The sequence below is a fragment of the Primulina eburnea genome, chromosome 9 (genome assembly GCF_022965805.1).
Source record: "Primulina eburnea isolate SZY01 chromosome 9, ASM2296580v1, whole genome shotgun sequence".
Taxonomy (NCBI): domain Eukaryota; kingdom Viridiplantae; phylum Streptophyta; class Magnoliopsida; order Lamiales; family Gesneriaceae; genus Primulina; species Primulina eburnea.
Window position 1 is genome coordinate 32,313,874 of NC_133109.1, and position 21,961 is coordinate 32,335,834.

At 36.6% G+C, this 21,961-nt stretch overlaps 1 protein-coding gene and 1 pseudogene across 1 annotated transcript; both read left to right on the forward strand.

Moving 5' to 3' along the window:
• Positions 1-12,089: 12,089 nt before the first annotated feature.
• LOC140841764 (MLO-like protein 8) lies at positions 12,090-17,435 on the forward strand (annotated as a pseudogene).
• Positions 17,436-17,767: 332 nt separating this feature from the next.
• On the forward strand, positions 17,768-21,526 carry LOC140841765 (kinase-interacting protein 1-like). Its single transcript, XM_073209427.1, has 2 exons — positions 17,768-18,236; positions 18,745-21,526. The coding sequence occupies exons 1-2, from the start codon at positions 18,143-18,145 to the stop codon at positions 21,363-21,365; spliced, it is 2,715 nt and encodes a 904-aa protein (XP_073065528.1). The 5' UTR covers positions 17,768-18,142; the 3' UTR covers positions 21,366-21,526.
• Positions 21,527-21,961: the final 435 nt, after the last annotated feature.

Genomic DNA, 21,961 nt, shown 5'->3' on the forward strand with positions numbered 1-21,961 from the left:
AAACTATGCCTAAGAGTATTATTTTTTTATTGTGAATATCGGTATGGTTATCAGTTTCACAGATAAAGATTTATGATACCGTCTCACAAAAGACCTGCTTTTTTGTAAATAATAATTATATCGTGAGGAAGGGGGTATTTTGAAAAAAAGAAAAAAACAGTCGACTCATTTAACTAACCATATATTTATTTTTATTATGTACTAAGATTTTAGAATATGTGACTCATAGTTTCAAAATTATATTTTGATTAAGATTTGATTATCTCTAGTGATGAGAAATCCTCCAAAATAATGGACAAAAAAACAGAAAATAATAAGTGATCAAAATAAGAACACATCGGGTTTGAATAATCAATCATACATTCAAACATCTAAAGTTCAGAATTACAACTCCGATTGAGTCTACGGTAAAATGAGTTTACAATATTCAGATTCTCACATAAAAAAATGTACAAAATCTCTGAGCACAGCAGCAGGATTTTACAAGAAAAATACACAACCTATCCTCTCATAGAGTAGAGAAGCGTTCCTGTGGAAGAAGAAAAAGTTGGTTGAACTCTGTATCAGAATTTTTTTATTATTTGGACTAATAGCCAACTCGTCTTTAAGTAATATGAAGGCCCACAAAATTGAGACAGAACAACCATTAGATATCTCACTAATGAAATGGTGCAATCTCAACTTTCCATTTCAGCATATAGAGGTAGGAATAATTTTCACAAAGCTCCACCTTGACTCTGGTATGCAAGTACTTGGATTCAATTAGAGTTCCCTTACGCATTCGAGACAAGCACTCCTAAATTTTGAACAAACTCTGCATCTTTGAGTTTGCTTACTATAATGACCTTTGTGAGAGCTTGTCAACCGGATTAACTTTATTGTCGAACTTCTTCACACTTCCAAGCTGTCTTGAGATGACGTTCTCATAAAATGTAGCTTCACATCATTGTGTCGCGTTCTTTAATGAAACACGACATTTTTTTTATATGAATAGATAACACTTTGTGAGTCACACATGAAATTGTTTCACATTTATGCTCAAATCTCATTTCTCCAACAAATCCTTTAATCCATAAATATTCTTTTACTGCTTCTATAAGAGAAATACACTCAGTTTCAGTTGTGGACAATGCTACCACATGTTATAGGCTTGATTTCCAACTTGAAGAACCTAGGGGGGGGAGGGGGGGGGGGGGGGGTGAATAGGTTCTTTAAGGCCCTTTAGCGTTTTTAAAACGAGTTTGCAAAAATTGCAAGCGGAAGACTTGAGGGACAATCACAAATAAAAATGAATGCGTAAAGTAAGTGCGTAAAATAAATGCGTAGTAAAGTAAATGCGTAAAGTAAAGAGGGATAGAGATGTTTATGAAAGTTCGACGAAGAATCGTCTACGTCTCCCCTTCTCGATGAGGATCGAGGTATCACTATGACGACTTGGCTTTAGGAGCTCCAAGCTAGCTTTTACAACCACGCCTCGATGCGTCTACTTGGCCTTGAGGGCTCCAAGGATAGCCACGAACTTTTCAACCCACTCGAGAGTATTACTTTCACTCTTTTTCTACAACTCTTTTGATATTACAATTCTTTTAATCAACGCACACAAGAGATAGTAGAAAGCTTTGTGAGAGACAAGAGAGAGTGGAGTGGGATGATTGAGAATGCATCCTCAAAGGCCTATTTATACTAGTCTTGGACGCCAAGGTTCGGATCTTCTGTTTATACTTCGGAACGTCCGATGTGATTGAAATCAATTTGCGTAATTTCTGGAATGACTTCGGATCTTCCGATCTTGACTTCGTAGGGTCCGAACATATGCTTCGGAGGGACCGATCAAACTCCGTTTCTTCCGAACAATTCTTTCAGACAGTGTATGAACAGCTTCGGAAGGTCCGAACTCCAGTTCGTACCGTCCGAACATTCCCGCGTTTCCGGAGATTTGAAATCTTCAACACTTCGTAGCTTCCGATCATGTCCATCGTAGCATCCGAAATCTACTCAATCAAATCAGTCAGATCAAATTGTCTCCGAATTGAAGTGATTTGATTGCTTGTGTTCGGAACGTACGATCACGTCTTCGGACCGTCCGAACTCGCTCCTCGCAGCTTCCGAACAGCTTCTAATTTGCTTCTGATTTGCACAATTTCGGAACGTCCGAACCAAATTTCGGATCTTCCGAACGTAACCTTGTTCTTAATTTCCTGCATGCCTCAATATAAAACATTAGTACATTTTTAATCCAAGTTTTGGTATCATCAAAACAAAAACTTTGGGATATGTTACAGCATTAAAAACATTAATCTCATCCTTGAAATTTGTATGCGTTTAAGGCGTAACAATCTCCCCCTTTTTGATGATCACAAAACTTGGTTAAAAATTGAGAAAAAATAATCAACAATCTAAATGTTATTAAATAACTCCCCCTTAATCAAATAACAAGTCTAAGAGGTTGAATTAATAGCAATTTTAACCAAATAAATTCTCCCCCTTTTTGCGATAATCAAAAAGACATAAGCATAAAGAGAGACAAATAAACATGTAAAATATCCACTAATAAATGCAAGTCTTTTATACAATGATGCATAAAGATAACAAAAACATAAGCTAAGAATCCGCATCTCGCGACTCTATATGGCTCGGTTCAGACGATCCGAACACGTTCGGTGGATCCGAAGTGAAACGAAGCATCTGAATAAGGAACGGTGATTCCGAAGTAGCCAAGATGAGGAACACCTAAAATTTAAAATATTTAGCACATAAAAGAATGTTGAGCCATAATTATGGATAAATACAATTAATTTGTATGATCCGACATTATAATGCTCACATTAATAATACTCCCCCTCAATTTAACAAATATGTACGAGAGTATTTGACTAATGTTTACAACTCAATCATGCCAAGTTCACCACGCAAACGAGTAAAAGTAGATTCATCTAGTGGTTTTGTAAAAATATCAGCAATTTGATTCTTGGTGTCAACATAGTGAAGTTCAACATCATTTTGCTCAATGTGATCACGAATAAAATGATGTCGAATGTCAATATGTTTAGTACGAGAATGTTGAACTAGATTCTTTGTTAGACATATGGTGCTTGTATTATCACAAAAGATTGGAATTTTTGAAAAAGTAACACCATAGTCGAGTAATTGATACTTCATCCAAAGAATTTGTGCACAACAACTACCGGCAGCCATATACTCGGCCTCGGTCGTTGAAAGTGCAACACAGTTTTGCTTTTTAGAAAACCATGACACCAAGCAATTTCCCAAAAAGAAACAAGTACCACTAGTGCTCTTTCTATCCACCTTATATCCTCCAAAGTCGGCATCACAGTAAGCTTTTAAATCGAAAAATGAGTTCTTAGAATACTATAATCCGAGATTTGGAGTATTTGAAAGATATTTGAAAATGCGTTTTAAGGCGAATAAGTGTGATTCCTTTGGACATGATTGAAATCGTGCACACAAGCAAACACTAAACATAATGTCAGGTCTACTAGCAGTCGCATAGAGTAGGGAGCCAATCATGCTACGAAATAATTTTTGGTCAACAGGTTTACCTCCCTCATCTTTGTCGAGTCTGACTGTCGTGCTCATAGGTGTGGATGAGGCTTTGGAAGACTCCATCCCAAACTTTTTGAGCATCTCCTTGATGTACTTCCCTTGGTTGACAAAGAAACCATCCTTGCATTGCTTGATTTGGAGACCAAGGAAGTAGTTGAGCTTGCCCATCATGCTCATCTCAAAGTGATCCTGCATAAGCTTAGAAAAATCTCTACACAAGTGTTCATTAGTAGCACCAAAAATAATATCATCTACATATATTTGTACTATCAGCAAATCATTATCTTTAGTCAAGGTAAACAAGGTAATATCAACTTTACCCCTACAAAAACCGTTAGACAACAAGAAAGTAGACAATTTCTCATACCAAGCTCTAGGAGCTTGTTTCAAACCATACAAAGCCTTATCAAGTTTATACACATAATCAGATAAGTGCACATCTTCAAAACCAACAGGTTGCTCAACATACACTTCTTCTTTCAAATCACCATTAAGAAAAGCACTTTTAACATCCATTTGAAACAATTTAAAGTCTCTAGAGCAAGCAAAAGCAAGTAGCATGCGAATGGATTCTAGTCTAGCAACAGGGGCATAAGTCTCATCATAATCAATTCCCTCTTCTTGACTATATCCTTTAGCTACTAGCCTAGCTTTATTTCTAGTGATTGTACCATGCTCATCTAACTTGTTCCTAAATACCCATTTAGTTCCTATGACAGGTCTATCAGTGGGTCTAGGTACAAGATTCCAAACTTTATTCCTTCTAAATTCATTTAGTTCATCTTGCATAGCAATAATCCAAGAATCATCAAGTAAAGCTTCTTCTATGTTCTTAGGCTCTATGTGAGAAAGAAAAGCAAGATAATTGCACATATTAGAAGAGCGAGTAGATACTCCCTTCGATGGGCTACCAATGATGAGGTCCACGGGATGATCCTTGTGCGTAGTCCACTCCTTCGGAAGAGGTGCGTCATCTTGATCTTTAGGAACATCCTCTAGGCTTGTGGACTCCAACTTTTCGCTAAGGATATCTATATCATCATCATCAGAAACAACAGGTCTAGGCAAGCAAGGGTTAGTTTCATCAAATATGACATGAATAGATTCTTCAACTAGTAAAGTGCGTTTATTAAAGACTCTATATGCTTTGCTAGAAGTAGAGTAACCAAGAAAGATACCTTTGTCCGATTTAGCATCGAACTTACCCATGTTGTCCTTACCATTGTTGTGGATGAAGCATTTTGATCCAAAAGCGCGGAAGTAAGAAATGTTAGGCTTTCTCCCTCTCCATAGTTCGTATGGAGTTTTCTTGAGAATTGGCCTTATTGATACGCGATTGATGATGTAACAAGCAGAACTCATCGCTTCAGCCCAAAAATATTTTGGTAGAGAATGCTCACATAGCATGGTCCTTGCGATCTCTACTAGGGTCCTATTCTTCCTCTCAACGACACCGTTTTGTTGAGGAGTTCTAGGACAAGAAAAGTTGTGACCAATGCCTTTGCTTTGACAAAAATTTGAAAAATTTTCATTTTGAAATTCCGTTCCGTGGTCACTACGGATTTGTTTGATCAACAGATTTTTCTCATTTTCAACCTTTTTGACAAAAATTTTGAAATGATCAAAGGCATCACTTTTGTGGGCTAAAAACAATGTCCAAGTAAAACGTGAAAAATCATCCACAATGACAAAAGCATAGGATTTACCTCCTAGACTAGTTGTCCTCGAGGGACCACATAAATCTAGGTGAAGTAATTCAAGGGGCATAGAAGTGGATACAAAAGTTTTATTTTTGAAAGATTCCTTTGTGTGTTTACCAAGTTGACAAGCATCACAAAAAGAATCTAATTTTAAATTCAGCTTTGGCATTCCGGAAACTAGGTCAAGTTTTAAAAGTTTTTCTATGGTGCTCATCCCAACATGACCAAGTCGTCTATGCCAAAGAATGTTGTCATCAACATTTAATGTTACAAGGCTTTTTATTTTTGAAAAAGATGAAATCTTTAAATCGACCTTGTAAACATTTTCACTTCTATAACCTTTGAAACTAATGGATTTGTCAGTTGTGAGTGATACAGTGCAATCGTGTGGTGTGAATTTGACTTCATAACCCCTATCGCACAATTGACTAATGCTTAGGAGGTTATGTTTAAGTCCTTTCACAAGAAGTACATCATCAATAATAGTAGAGTTAGATATACCTATTGAGCCGATGCCTTCTATGATCCCTTTGCTGTTGTCTCCAAAGGTCACCGATCCCTTTTCTTTTGGTCGAATGGATTGTAGCAGCTTCTTTTCTCCCGTCATGTGTCGAGAGCATCCACTGTCAAGATACCAAGTGCTCGATGACTTGTCTCCCCTTTGTCCCTACAAGATTGAGATACAGTTTGATAGTTGGTACCCGTTTCTTTGGGTCCTTTGAGGTTAGTAGTAGTTGGGGATTTGGGGATCCATTTCCAATAACTATTCTTGTTGTGTTGGTGTCTAAGTTTCTTGCATTTAGGTCTTATGTGGCCTATCTTACAACAGTAAGTGCATGTTGGTGGTGTTCTTGGTTTTGCCTTTGCGATAAGACTAGCGAAGTTGACTGATTTCTTTTCATATCCTAGACCTCCTTTGTCGAAGTTACACCTTTGCATGCTCAAGAGGTTTTCTAGTTTACCGCTACTCACATTGAACTTGTTGAAGGCTTTCTCTAAGTCTCTTAGGTTTGTCTTGAGCTTAGTGTTGTCATGCATCCTAGCTTCTAGTTCAGTTTTAAGTTGCTTATTCTCATTTCTAAGTGACTTAGCCTTATTGTACATACTAGTGTAAGCGGAGAGTAGTTCATCGTAAGAGGGTACCTCGTCGTCATCCGAGTCGGTCAGATGATATTCCTTCGCCATGAAGCATAGGGTAGACTCCTCTTCGTTGTCGCTGTCGCTCCACGTGGCTAGAAGGGCCTTCTTCTTGTCTTTGCCGGCCTTCTTCTTGGAGGGACACTCGTTTGCATAGTGACCCTTTTGTTGACAGTTGTAGCAGGTTACTTCCTTCTCAATCTTTTTGTCCTTCTTGTTGAAGTTGGAACTCCGCATGAATCTTTTGAACTTTCTAGTGAGGAGTGCCATTTCTTCATCGTCGCTATCTTTAAGTTGACTGGTCAAAGCGATCCCTTTCGCCTTTACTTTGTCGTCATCTTTCTTTGTCTCCTTTCGGGTAGATACTTCAAGTTCATGGGTCTTTAGGGTCCCATGAAGTTGATCAAGGTCGTAGGATGCCGCATCTCCCTTGTTGGATTCAATGATAGCCGTGCGCTTTGCATCCCATTCCGCCGGTAGTGCTCGAAGGGCTCTCCTCCACACTTGTTTAGTTGGGTAGTTCTCACCAAGTTGGGCAAGCTCATTGATGATTTGGGTGAGCCGCCGGAACATGGTGTCGATATCCTCCTTGGGTTCCATCTCAAAGGTCTCGTACTTGAGTTGGAGAAGATCTATCTTCGTTTCTTTGACTTGATTGGTTCCCTCGTGGCAAATCTCCAATTTGTCCCAAATCTCTTTGACGGAGGTGCAAGCCGAGATTCGGTTGTATTCATTCATATCTAGGGAACAATGAAGAATATTCATAGCTTTAACATTTTGAGAGATAAGTTTCATATCGTCCTTGGTGAAGTCATCCATTCCCTTAGGAATTTCCTTATCATCCACCATTTTCATGGGGATATAGGGACCTTTCACCGTTATTTTCCAAAGGTCGTAATCGACGGATTGGATGTATAGAGATATTCTATTCTTCCAATATCCGTAATTAGTACCATTGAAAAGAGGGGGACGATTTGTGGATTGTCCTTGGGCATACTCGCTTGCTAGATTGGCCATTTAAAAGATTTTGAAAAATCTGGCTCTGATACCACTTGAAGAACCTAAGGGGGGGGGGGAGGGGGGGGGTGAATAGATTCTTTAAGGCCCTTTAGCGTTTTTAAAACGAGTTTGCAAAAATTGCAAGCGGAAGACTTGAGGGACAATCACAAATAAAAATGAATGCGTAAAGTAAGTGCGTAAAATAAATGCGTAGTAAAGTAAATGCGTAAAGTAAAGAGGGATAGAGATGTTTATGGAAGTTCGACGAAGAATCGTCTATGTCTCCCCTTCTCGATGAGGATCGAGGTATCACTATGACGACTTGGCTTTAGGAGCTCCAAGCTAGCTTTTACAACCACGCCTCGATGCGTCTACTTGGTCTTGAGGGCTCCAAGGATAGCCACGAACTTTTCAACCCACTCGAGAGTATTACTTTCACTCTTTTTCTACAACTCTTTTGATATTACAATTCTTTTAATCAACGCACACAAGAGATAGTAGAAAGCTTTGTGAGAGACAAGAGAGAGTGGAGTGGGATGATTGAGAATGCATCCTCAAAGGCCTATTTATACTAGTCTTGGACGCCAAGGTTCGGATCTTCTGTTTATACTTCGGAACGTCCGATGTGATTGAAATCAATTTGCGTAATTTCTGGAATGACTTCGGATCTTCCGATCTTGACTTCGTAGGGTCCGAACATATGCTTCGGAGGGACCGATCAAACTCCGTTTCTTCCGAACAATTCTTTCAGACAGTGTATGAACAGCTTCGGAAGGTCCGAACTCCAGTTCGTACCGTCCGAACATTCCCGCGTTTCCGGAGATTTGAAATCTTCAACACTTCGTAGCTTCCGATCATGTCCATCATAGCATCCGAAATCTACTCAATCAAATCAGTCAGATCAAATTGTCTCCGAATTGAAGTGATTTGATTGCTTGTGTTCGGAACGTCCGATCACGTCTTCGGACCGTCCGAACTCGCTCCTCGCAGCTTCCGAACAGCTTCTAATTTGCTTCTGATTTGCACAATTTCGGAACGTCCGAACCAAATTTCGGATCTTCCGAACGTAACCTTGTTCTTAATTTCCTGCATGCCTCAATATAAAACATTAGTACATTTTTAATCCAAGTTTTGGTATCATCAAAACAAAAACTTTGGGATATGTTACAGCATTAAAAACATTAATCTCATCCTTGAAATTTGTATGCGTTTAAGGCGTAACACAACTCACTATATTTCCTCCGACATTAAAAACATATCCAGAAAGTTGTCTTTTTTGTCAAGATCAGCAACAAAATCTGAGTCACAATACTATATAACTTCACAAGTTAGATTGCGCCTCGCCAGAGTAGAAAAGTTTCAGTTTAGAGATGTCTTTAATATGTATTAGTAGTTAGTTAACAGTCTGTCAATGCTCTTATTGGGCTTACACATGAATCTACTAACTGAACCCAAACCATAGGCAATCTCCGGTCTAGTTGAATAAGGTACTGATTTCATATGTACAGATTCTAATTTAGCTTCATCCTCTTTAATTGAGACCGACTTAACGTGTGCACTAATTGGTGTACCGACACTTTTAGCATCTTTCATGCCAAAAATATCAACAATTTTATTTACGTATCCTTTTGAGATGGAGTTAAGATCCTTGAGTTTCCATCCCTCTGACAATTTCCATTCCTAAAATTCATTTTGTCGGGACAAGATCTTCATATCAAATTCAGAATTGAAAATCCTTTTAAGCTTTTATTTCCCTCAATTATTTACATGCTATGAACATATTATCTACATAGATCATTAGATATATGAAAGAATCATTTGGTAGCTTGGAATAATAAGCACAACTATCATATTTGGACCTATGAAATTCTTTTTGCAGTATAAAATCATCGAACCATCGATACCACCATGGGCGGAGCCAGCATAGGCCCATAAAGAGATTTTTGAAATATACAGACTTTTTCAGCTTCTTCTTTCACAAAAGCCTCCATTGAGTCATCTTCAATATTGTCATGTAAGAAGGCGATATTGAAATCTAATTGCTCCAATTTCAAGTATTGGATTGCAGTAATCGCCAATAAAACTCTAATTGAGATGTGTTTAACAACAAGAGAAAAAACTTCATGATAGTCTAAACCTTCAAATTGGGAAAAGCCTTTCAATACTATATAGCTTAAATCCGGCAACTTATACCTTTGGAATTCCTGGTTTGCGTTTAAAGCCCATTTGCTACTAATAATATTTTTACTTTTTGCTCTATCAACAAAAATCCATGTTTGATTCTTAATATGTGACTGAAATTCTTCTTTCATATCTTTCTTCTATTTAGGCCAATCTTTGCTTATTTTAGCCTCGTTGTAGCTAATTGGTTCTTCAAGTTCTAACAAATCAGCCATGTTTAGAGCAAAACCAATGATATCTGCATTTGCGAGCATTGATGATTGTCTTAATTGTCTCCTTGTACGATCTCTAGAAATAACATAATTATCAAGATGTTGATCAACTTCATTCCAAATTTTTTTTCATTCATTTCTTCATCATATTGGGACATATCAAGAATATTTTTAGGTTATTGGTGGCATATTCCTCCTTGATCTTGGTTTCATGTAACTTCAGCTTCGAACCAACCATTAAAATTTTGAAGATCCACCTGAAACGGTACAATTTTTTCTCACCTTGTTTAGAGCCCTCCAAAATAATCAACAAGAAATCGGATAATAATAAGTAACCAAAACAAGAACACACACGATTTTACTTGGTTCGGATTTAAATAATCATATACACATCCAAGTTTTAAATCTAAACATACGTATAAGATGTATATAAATATACAAAAAAATTATATTTACCAAAGTTTAAAACCTAAATAACTATATACATATATTCAAAATACCAATTATAGTTATATATTTTTAAAAAACAAAACAATGAATTAAATAAATTATATTATTAGTAAAATAATATTTTTAACAAAATCCAAATTATCAAATTTTAAATTCCGTAACCTGGCCCTTAGCCAGCCGCCAGCGAGCCGGATGAAATATTATCTGCGTTAGTCAAGATCATTTAAGAAATGAATAAAAAATTAAAATTGTAATTTTGAAAAAAAAAAAAAAAATCATTTAAGAAATGAATAAAAAAAAATGCATAAGCAATTTTATTTTGAATTAGATTGAAATGACTTAATGTATTATAGTTTATTTTTCTATAATTACGTATAATTTATCATAGTTTACTCTTCGATATGAACATTCTAAATGAATCTGCATGAACTATGATCTTATCTTTCTTTCGTGGATAAAATAAATTTTATACCACACATGACATATCAACCATCTTGATCCAAGATGTGCCATATGATACATCTTATCTTTTATCCAACAATTTCAAAGTATTATTCAAAGTTATAGTCATCTAAATGAACCCGCAGACTGGTAGGCCTATAACTCGTCATTTAGGGAGACGTGTTAAAAAATCACCGATGAGTTGGCCCACAACCCATCATAACTATCATTTAGCAGCTCTGATTATTGGATTATTTCACCCTACCCCTACAGGCAGTGCCTGTAGGGGTACATCCAAGGGTCAGAATTTTTTCTGACCCAATTTTTTATTTTTTTTAAATTTTTTTATTCTCCATGATATGAATCTCAACCCTTGATCTTGGGTGTGGGCACTGCCCCCACACCCAGGATCGAACCTTCCCTGATTATTGTCAATCCAACAAAATAGGTTCGAAATCTATACCCAGTGAGAAAAGTTTGCCTTGGTCACGAAAACTTGGTGTCCTGGGTGTTTTACATCCAATGCCACATGAAAGTTTCCCTGCAAAGGAAGCTGAAAAAAAATCAATAAATTTTCAAAAAAAAGAGAGAAAGAAAGAAAAAATCAATAAATAAATAAAATATCCCTACAAAGGGTCAAGTTGACCAAACAAATTGGTCTAATCATCCAATTCGTCAACATTTTTCAGTCAACCACAGTTATACGTGTTTGCTATCTCTCTCTTATTTTGTGTCTTTCCTACATTTTAAATTAAGGCGGTTAGAATTAAACGGCAAATTCAACCCCGCAAGAGTATATAAAGAATCCCACGTGGAGATATATTAAATTATATTAATATAAAAAAACTTAATTAAGTGCATCCTAAACAAAATTGATATTAAATATTATCTATTTGTGGTCCAGCAACAGTGAACCAAATTATGTGGCCATAGATATTAAAAAAATTGATCAATTTTAAATTAATAACATGGTGCATTCTAAAGTAAAATTGATTTTTATCAGATTGATAAAGGGCAATTTAGTTTAGTAACAAAATAATGTATTTTTTTTATTACAACACACGCAGGAGCGGGATTCGAACTCAGGAGTCAGTTATTTGACAGGAAGTAAAATCACTGTACTACAAACTCGATCTCAACAAAGTAATGTAGTTTGAGATAACGAATTCTTTATTTCAGATAACAGTAAAATTAAAAAATTTTAAATATATATTTCAAATGATAATGGATACCGATTGAAATTTGTGCACATGCTGTAATTTTTGACACGTGGCGGGGTTCAAAGAATTCAAAGAAGGGGTACTGATGTTTAAGTAAAATTTTCTTGCATTGATTTGATTAATTCAATCGTCGGACGAAGATGGTCTAAAATGGGTAACTGTTAGTCTGTCTTCTTCACTTCATTTATTTAATAATAACCACAGATATTGTGTGTAATAATTCATTATAAAAAGAGCTGTCTTGTCTTGTCTTACGGTCTCGGTCGGACACGTTGTAGAACTAAATTCTACGTTGAAATATCTCAACATCAACGAAGATTCAACCGAAACTTAGCATTAATAGCCCATAAATTCTTCACAAAATTCGGGTATCATTCAATATCACATAGAATCACCTGGCGCCAAGGCAAATAGCTGTCTTCTCTTTTTCTTCCTCAAATCTGTGCTTTCGGATTTTGTCTTCAGTAATTAAAGGATCTGTGTTGTTTTGGTAAATAAGAAAATAAATGGCGAGTACAACCGGAACCCCCAGAGATCTGGATCAGACTCCGACATGGGCTGTTGCTGGTGTGTGTGCAGTCATTATAGTAATCTCTATTGGGCTCGAAAAGCTTCTCCATAAACTTGGAACGGTATGCAGCTTACTTCACTTGGTCTTGTTTTTCTCTTTTCCTTTTTTTAGTATCTGATTATTACTCTTTAAGTAAAGTTTATGTTTTGGGTTTTCGCAAATTTTCTTCTTGTTTCGTTTGAGGCCAAACATGAATATTACATAATATTTAAGACTAGGTATGTTGTTGTGAAACGGTATCATGAATTTTTATATGTGAGATGGATCAACGTACCGATATTCACAATAAAAATAATATTCTTAGCATAATGCATGACTCAAATAAGATATCTGTCTCACAAATTACGAGCAGTGAGATCGTAGTTTTTGCCAATATTTGATGACTAAATTCAAAGTCAAGTTACTTTCTTTGGTCGCTTTTTTGGGTATTTATTTTACTATTTTCTTACTTTATTGTGGAGAATATTTCAAGGTATCATCGATCAGGTTGGTTTTTTAGAACTGTCTTAAAATAGCAGTATATATGTGATTCCTGCTAAAAGATTCTTAGATGAAAGTAGGGGACCCATTTGGTGTTACTTTCTTCTGAAAGCTAAGTGAAATCATATTTTCTTTTAATTTTTTGGTAACATTGGAAAGAGTCCGGAAGGTATAATCTGTAGGATCGGTGCTTTTCTGATTCTTCGTATGTGTAGATATGTGGTTAACTTCTTCTTTGATATATTCTAAAGAATGGAGATGTGTTTGGAATTGATAAAATAAGCAATGATCATACTGTTGTGTTTGTCTTGCATGAAATGTTCACCTGACTTTGATATATTAAAAACACTTGATCATGATTGTTGCATCAATCTATGTGCAAACTCTAAGATTTAGTTAAAAGGAACGTATCTATTTTGATAAATTATTTTAGATAGTCCTTTTTCGCTTGATTCCTTATACTCTGTAGTAAAGCTGCATTCAAGTCAGGCCCTGATTTAGATAACCATTCCCGATTTTATTAAAAATCTTCCATTTTAGATTTATGTTCTAGTTTTGCACCTCCTAAAAAATTATGAAAATGGTTGATTAAAAGTTATGTCCCCTCTGATAATGGAGTCCTGGCTCAGCCCTTATCTACTATCGTCTACATCAGAATGTTTGCTTGTATTAAAACCCGTCCTTGAACATAACACGATATACTGCTATCTACAGTGGTTGACAGATAGGCACAAGAGAGCCCTATATGAGGCATTGGAGAAAGTTAAAGCCGGTAATTGTCCTTTGTCCGTCCACACCATCTCTAATATGAAAATAATGTTTCTTGATTTATAACTTTGCTTCTTTTTCCAATGGCAGAGTTGATGATACTCGGCTTCATCTCCCTAATCCTTGTGTTCAGTCAGTATCGTATTGCAGCCATATGCATACCAGTCAATGTTGCTGACACCATGTTGCCTTGTCCTGCGCAAACTCCAAAACGTAGACTGTTGTTTAATGAGCGTAGAAGTTTAGCAGCGAAAAAAGAGCCTAAATGTAAGGAGGTAATTATTGCTTTCAAACTCTTCAAATCTTGCTATTTTTATTGGAGAAACTGTTGCTTCAATCAACCATTGTCACAGTTCTTGGATTATATATCTAGATTTTGCTCTTCATTAGAAATTTCTTAATGAGATTTCACTTGTATTTCTCTTCAATACGGAAGATACAGATTGAACGAGCTTTTGGCAACATTGACGTAAATGTTTTAACAGGGACGTGTACCTCTTATTTCTGTAACTGGACTGCATCAGATTCACGTCCTTATATTCTTTTTAGCAGTCCTGCATGTCGCTTACTGTGGTATTATTATGGTCCTCGGAAGATTTAAGGTAATTCTAAGTTCCTTAACAAGATCACTCTTGCACCTTTTGTGAATAACTTTATATGTTCTGATAACCTATTGTAGCCTCACTGCATAGTTTGCTATATATTTATTCGAAACTCCAAAGATTGACAGACCTTTCGGTGCAGACTCGTCGCTGGAAGCAATGGGAGCAGGAGACGTCATCCCACAGCTACGAGTTTTCTAATGGTATGTCATTTCATGTATATTATGTGAACATTTCTTATAGATTTTGAAATCTTATTTTTAGTTCCTCATTCCTTAGGCAATTTAACTGTGAAATTTGACAGATAGTTCAAGATTCAGGCTTGCTCATGAAACCTCTTTTGTGCGGGCTACACACCAGTTTCTGGACCAGGATTCCATTATGGTTTTACATTGTAAGATTTAGATTACATTGTCGTCTTAAACTGCAATCAGGAGCATGGCTTAGTTTGGACCACACATTAATATATAAATTTTTCTATATTTCCATGCAGGGATGCTTTTTTAGGCAATTTTTCCGGTCTGTCAGCAGATCCGACTACTTGACCCTGCGCCATGGATTCATTACTGTAGATTTCACATCTTCGTAATTTACCTGTTTGTAAATGTTTACTCTGTGTCCCATTTAAGTTACAAATTTTACCTGCTGTTTTAGGTTCATTTGGCACCCGGAAGTAAATTTGACTTCCAAAAGTATATCAAAAGGTCACTAGAGGATGATTTTAAGAATATCGCCGGAATAAGGTGACAATACTTGCATGCAGTTAAATCATATGAAATTCTTGTATCTCCAAATTAAACATAGGTGAATGGCTGTGATTTATCCGGTTGTTTATATGATTGCAGTCCGGTGTTATGGGCATCATTTGTTGTGTTCCTGCTCCTAAATGTCAGCGGTAAGCCAGTTGCAAGTTGTGTCCCTTTCTTTCACCCGTTATTGCTATATTTAATTCATTCGTAACATGTTTCTTTTACAAATTTGTCGAAATCAGGGTGGAAGACACTGTTTTGGGCATCCTTAATTCCTTTAGTTGTAAGTGTCCTTATTTTTGTCATTATAATAATTTCAAGTTTCTGAGAAAGAATTCCTCATCATTTAACTTTCTCCAGATAATCCTAGCCATTGGCACAGAGCTACAGAGCATTTTGACTAAAATGGCCATTGAGATCAAAGATAGAAGCGCAGTGGTTCAAGGCATGCCTCTTGTGCAAGTTTCGGATAAACATTTCTGGTTTGGTAGTCCTAAGCTGGTTCTACAGCTTTTACATTTTGCGTTGTTTCAGGTATTAACTTGGTTGACAAAGAACTGTCCCATATCTCAAAATTTAAAATAAAAAAAAAATCACTATAAGTAGTTCTTTTGATCTTTAAAATCATTTTTTTGCAGAATGCCTTCCAAATAACATACTTTCTGTGGATTTGGGTAATGACTCTCCTCGAGTTATTTACTGATATTGTGTTAAATTTCCCCTTACAAAATCATTAACGTAAAGAGAATTTCTTCTCATGCACAGTATGAAGATGGTATTTCTTATTGCTCCTACAAAGATAATGGCGATGTGGCCTTTGTAATAACAAAACTTGTTTTGGGGTAAGTCCTAATTCAACATTTGCCACAGAAGAAACAATGGCTTAATAGGAATATATGTTAAAAAATAATAAATTTACTTTTGTTGTTTCAGGGTGGCACTCCTATTCTTCTGCAGCTATATTACACTTCCACTATATGCCCTTGTTGCGCAGGTACCGATACCATTTTATTTTTCTTGGTTGACATTAAGTTCTTATTACTAAATCGTAATGTTAATGCGATTTTTCTGGCATACATGGCTCTAGTTGTAATAATAGATCAGACAATATATCGGACTACGTATTATGATATTCATTATAATTTAGATAATGATCCTGTGAACTCAAGAGGTGCATCTTGTGTTCTCGTACCATTTTGTTATTCCCTCAAGCCTATACAAAGGAGATAACACGCTCTGTTTTCAAATTACGAAAATAGTTACAGAAGTTGCCATAGAAAATCACTGTAGAGTCTCGTCTGCATGGATCCTTGTGCCATAAACCAGGCATGGCATATGTACATTCAAGCTAATCGCTTGATTGTGTTCATCTTTCTTTCACTATTTCTTCTTCATGCAAGAGCAGAGAACCGAGATTTTTTAGACAACAATGCAGTAGAACCTTTCCATCGATCATCCGACCTCAATTGTGTTTGGAAGAAATGAAATAGCTTATGTTTGGATTGAGTGACATAAAATCAGGAGTTTGATTTTAAACTTAATCTAGTTGTTTGGATACTTTTGAAATGAAAGATTCAGTTTTCATTCCTCTAAATCTAAGCTTTTGCAAGCATAAATGTAACGAATTTCAACTGCACCCAATGTTTGCGTCTGTTGAAATTTAAGTTCATGCCCTTCCCCCAAATATATTAAAGAAAAAGAAGCTTTAGTCTTCCTGCTTCAACTAACATCATTTTATAATATTGACCACTTCAACTATTTCTGGGCTGAAAAACAGATGGGATCACATATGAAGCAATCCATCTTCGACGAACAAACGTCCAAAGCCCTTAAGAATTGGCATATGGGTGCAAAGAAAAAGCATGGAAAACAAGGAGGACAGGCATCAACACGAATTCTAGGTGGTGGCGGTGGAAGCCCGACATCTTCTTTGGGTTCGCTATTTAACTCAACACACAGCAGGCTTCAGAAATTCAAAACTACAGGACAATTGAACACGACCGAATATCAAGACTACGATGAATCTGATCATGATCAACATCACTGGTCTTCCAAGCCAGGTGCGGCGTCCAGCTTAATCATAAGAGTTGATCGTGATGATAATAAAGAGGATGAGGTGAGTGTACATAGTCATGATGGACCAGAAGATAGATCCGAGGACTTCTCATTTGCGAAGCCTGCCCCAAAGAAGTGAATCGAAGATAAGTCGGCAGTCTCGGCTTGGTAAAAACTGGTAGTCCCGGTGTATTATTTTTCCCATCAGTACCATGTAGTCTGGTTTTCATTCATTTGAATTTCAGATTTCTGTAAATATATCAGATGACAGAATACAAAAAAAATAATGGGAGTTTCTTGTGTTAATGTTTATAGGACTATGGTTCTTTTTTTGGATAAATTTTTTTCTCAAAGTAGATACTTCAGTTACGTGTTCTAAGAATGTGCGAGTATATATAGATATATATTGAGTAAGCGTCATATTTGTTCCCTTTTACACTCTTTTATATACACACTTTATTAGTATGTTTCTTTTCATTTGTTCAATTTACGGCAAACTTTCTCACTTTCATGTGCTAAAATTAAAAAGATTTGACATTTAAAAATATCTTATCACACATTAAATTAATTCAAAAGTAAAAGGATGGGGGTGTAAAGTGCAAAGGTGACAACTTCTTCCTAAGTGAGAAAAGCAAGGAATGCCAAGCTGTCTGAGGCCAGTGGACGCCACGCTGTTTACCATAGAAATTGCCGAATGCTTTGTCTTTCTTTATGGTTCTATTTAGTGAATGGCCCAACACCGATTTTGGAGCAAAACAACCTCTTCACCAATCAATCTGTCCTATGGTGTTTTCGTTCAAAATCTCAACGTTCTTTTGTCCCAAAACCAAAACTGAATTTTCTTTTCCTTTCCTCTGGTTTCTTGGAAACCCTTTTCCCTTCTTCAGTCTTGAATCTTGATTTAGTGCCATGTGAGCTGTTTAACTATATATTTCACAATATATAGTTAAATATATTATTATTAAATAATATAACAAGCGCGAATTTTTTTGAAAAAATATAATTTTGGAAAGATGTTGCAGAAAGCTGCAAACAATGCATACTCATGGTGGTGGGCTAGTCACATTAGGACAAAGCAATCCAAATGGCTGGATCAAAGCCTTCAAGGTAAAGTAGCGAGTGTTCGATTATTATCATAATAATTCCTTCATAGTTCTATGGAGATTGATTTTATTTTGCAAAATTCTGATGCAAGATGCTCTCATTTTTTGTGTTTATGTTAGTTTCACGTATGCATTATTACAAACTTTGCAATAGAGATACCGTGTTAATATGTTAGCTCCTCTTCTTTTTGGGAATTGGATCCACAATTTGATATACATGAGCATGAAGATTGTATTGGAGATGCAGAAAAGTAGAAAAAAAACAATCTTTTTAGGGAATGTCGACTGATTTGCTAATGATTTTAATGTTCTTAAAACCTCTCATTTCAATCTTTAAATTATGTCCCCGATTATTTTAAATAGTAAAAGCCTAACAGGAGTTAATATACCAGAGTCTTTGGTTTGAGTCACCTGGAAGAGATATCACATCAATTACATTTCATGCCTATCAAATGCATTATTATGTGACTTGGAGATTAGAAGCAACTATGATATGGTATGCTACACTGCAGATATGGAAGAAAAAGTGCAGAATATGCTTAAACTCATTGAAGAAGATGGAGACTCTTTCGCCAAAAGAGCTGAGATGTACTACAAGAGGAGGCCAGAGCTCATCAGCTCTGTGGAGGAAGCCTTCAAGGCATTCCGAGCGTTGGCCGATCGTTACGACCTCTTATCCAAAGAGTTGCAAAATGCCAACCATACAATAGCAACAGTTTTCCCAGAACAAGTCCAGTTTGCTATGGACGAAGATGATGAATCTGCCATGGCGAAAGCAGTCAAGAATTCTCAAATACCGGGAATGAATACAGGTAACGATGTTCCAAAAGTTCCTAAGGCGCCAGTCAAAAATTTAAAAGTGTTGTTAACAACTGCTTCAAAGCAACTGCAATCTGAGAAAGTATCAAACGCCAGTAAAACTGTTCCAAAATCTGGCTTGACCGAGGAAGAAGCTGTCGAGGAGATTGATAGGCTTCAGAAAGATATTCTATCCTTGCAAACCGTTAAAGAGTTTGTTAAGAGTTCATATGAAAGTGGGCTTGCGAAATATTGGGGAATCGAAAACCAGATTATGGAAATGCAGCAGAAAGTGTGCAGGTTGCAAGATGAATTCAATGTGGATGCGGTCATCGAGGACGATGAGGCAAGAAAGTTGATGGCTGAAACAGCACTTAAGTCGTGTCATGAAAAGTTGTCTCAGTTGGAGGAGAAACAAAAAAGGTCTGTTCTAGAAGCCAGACAGCAACACGCTAAGATAGAATCTGCTCAAGAACGCCTTAAATCCCTGAGGCACGAGTATCCGTTGGAACAAATTGATGATGATGACAATGATGCTAAATGTAGACATGTGGATGATAAGTCGCAAAGCTCAACTAAAGAAGAGGTCAAGGTGATACAACAGATCGAGGGTGCTGAGGTATCAATAGAGAAAGTTGGAGACGAATTGGATATGGGATCAATGGAATCTCTCACAGTGACAGAGTTGGTAGAAAAGATTGACAAACTTGTCAACAAGGTGATAACCTTAGAAATTGAGGTGTTGTCTCAAACGGTTCTTATTAACACGCTAAAGACTGAAGCAGATGATCTGCATGCGCAGATTTTGGTTTTGGAAGAGGAAAAAAAGACACTGGTAGATGGAACACACATTTTGACCACCAGGTTGAAAGAAATGGAGGAGAAATTGAGAAAGCTTCAGGAACTAAACAAGAATGTTGAGAGCCAAAACAGCAATCTGCAAATGAACTTTACAGAAGCCCACAGTAGTCTTGATCACCTGTCCGATAAATTAAGTAGCATTAGGCCAGATGAGGAGTCCGAGGAGACAAATTCATCGCAAGATCAGGAAAATAAGCCAAGTCCAGGTGGTGCTGAAAAATCTAATAGTGCTTCAAAAACAGAAAATGTGGAGGATGTGAAGGAAATGGATACGACAGTTGAGGGTAATGGTTTGAATAAAACAACAGTCACATTTTCGGAGCAGAAGCCGAAGGAACTCGTTCTTGTGGATCATTCAGGTGATTTTATAAATGCTCAAGGGAAAGGATCAACAGAAAAAGAAGAAGAGCTAAATTGGCAGCAGATGCTCTTGAGTGGAATGGAGGATAGAGAGAAAATTCTACTGAAAGAGTATACGACGATCCTGAGGAGTTACAAGGACATTAAGAAAAAGCTCAGTGACATGGAGAAAAGAGAGAGAGAGGACCAATTTGACATCCTATTGCAAATACGAGAGCTTAAGAATGGTATAGCCAAAAGGGACGGAGAAATTCATTGTCTGCGCCAAAAGTTGAATCTACCTCAAGAAAATGACATAAATGACGATAGCACTCAGCTATCTGAACCTGAATCAAAAACCATGAATTCAGAAGTGGAAGAAAATTCTTCTACAGTCAAAGAAGATGTAAAGTCGGTTTTCATATATAGAACTCCATCAATTTGTGCTGTTGAAGAGAAGCTTCGTACAAACATCGATGCGATACTGGATGAGAACCTGGATTTCTGGTTAAGATTTAGCACCGCCTTTCATCAGATTCAGAAGTTCAAAACCGAAGTTCAAGATCTGCAGGATGAAATATCGAAGCTTTCAGGAAAAAAGGTCCAAGTGGGAAGTGTTACAAGTGAGCAAAAATCAGAGGTCTGGCCAATCTACAAGCACTTGAGAGAGATACAGATTGAACTTACCGCTTGGTTGGAGCAAAGCGTACCCTTAAAAGATGAGCTGAAACGCAGGTTCTCATCATTGTGCAACATTCAGGAGGAAATCACGAAAGCTTTGAAGGAGGGTGTTGAAGAAGAGGAAATCCGATTTAGTAGTCATCAAGCTGCAAAATTTCAAGGCGAGATTTTGAACATGAAACAAGAGAATAACAAGGTTAGAGAAGAGCTACAAACTGGATTAGATAATGTAAGCACACTTCAACTTCAAATAGAAAAATCGCTAAGAAAATTGAACGAAGAGTTTGGCATCTCTAGTGATCAACCACAACTGAAGCAAGCCATGAGCAGGGCGAAGATCCCTTTACGTGCATTTATCTTCGGAACGAGACAAAAGAAGCAGAAACATTCTATATTCTCCTGTATGCATCCGACTAGAAGATTCCATCTCCAAAGGGGTGGTGCGCCTCCCTGAAACCTTCTACACTTGATCATTTTCTTTTTACCTCATGATCAATGTAGATGACAATGTATTTACCCTTCTGTTTCCTTTGTTTTAAGCAAGATTGCTTGAGCTGTAAACTATCTAGTTTTACAGGTGTGTAAAGATGTTTATCGTGTTTTCTGCTGGTTGGTCACGTTGTACTTGTTTACTTTGGAAGTTTGGTAGTTATTTTGTCTCTCTATTCATTGAATCTTTCTAATAATTCAATTACAACAGATTTAAGGGAGAAAACATCACCCAATAATTAAATTTCTTAATTTTTCTATTAATATCTTGAATACAATCACCATCCATCATTTATGAAAAACAGCCTACAAACTTACAAATGCGATTGAATATATACATCAATGAATATACACATAATCACTCTGATGCGTACAACCAACACTTCCGTGGACCATAATTTTTATCAAATGAGTCAACATTAAGCTCTCGAGCTCGATAATTGGAATTTAATTGCACAGGAGTGAATAATCTTATTTCGAGTAAGATCAAAGATAAATCCCGTATATGTAGATCAATGGTAGTTTGGCTCTCACAATACTCACTGTAGCGTCTAATCAAAC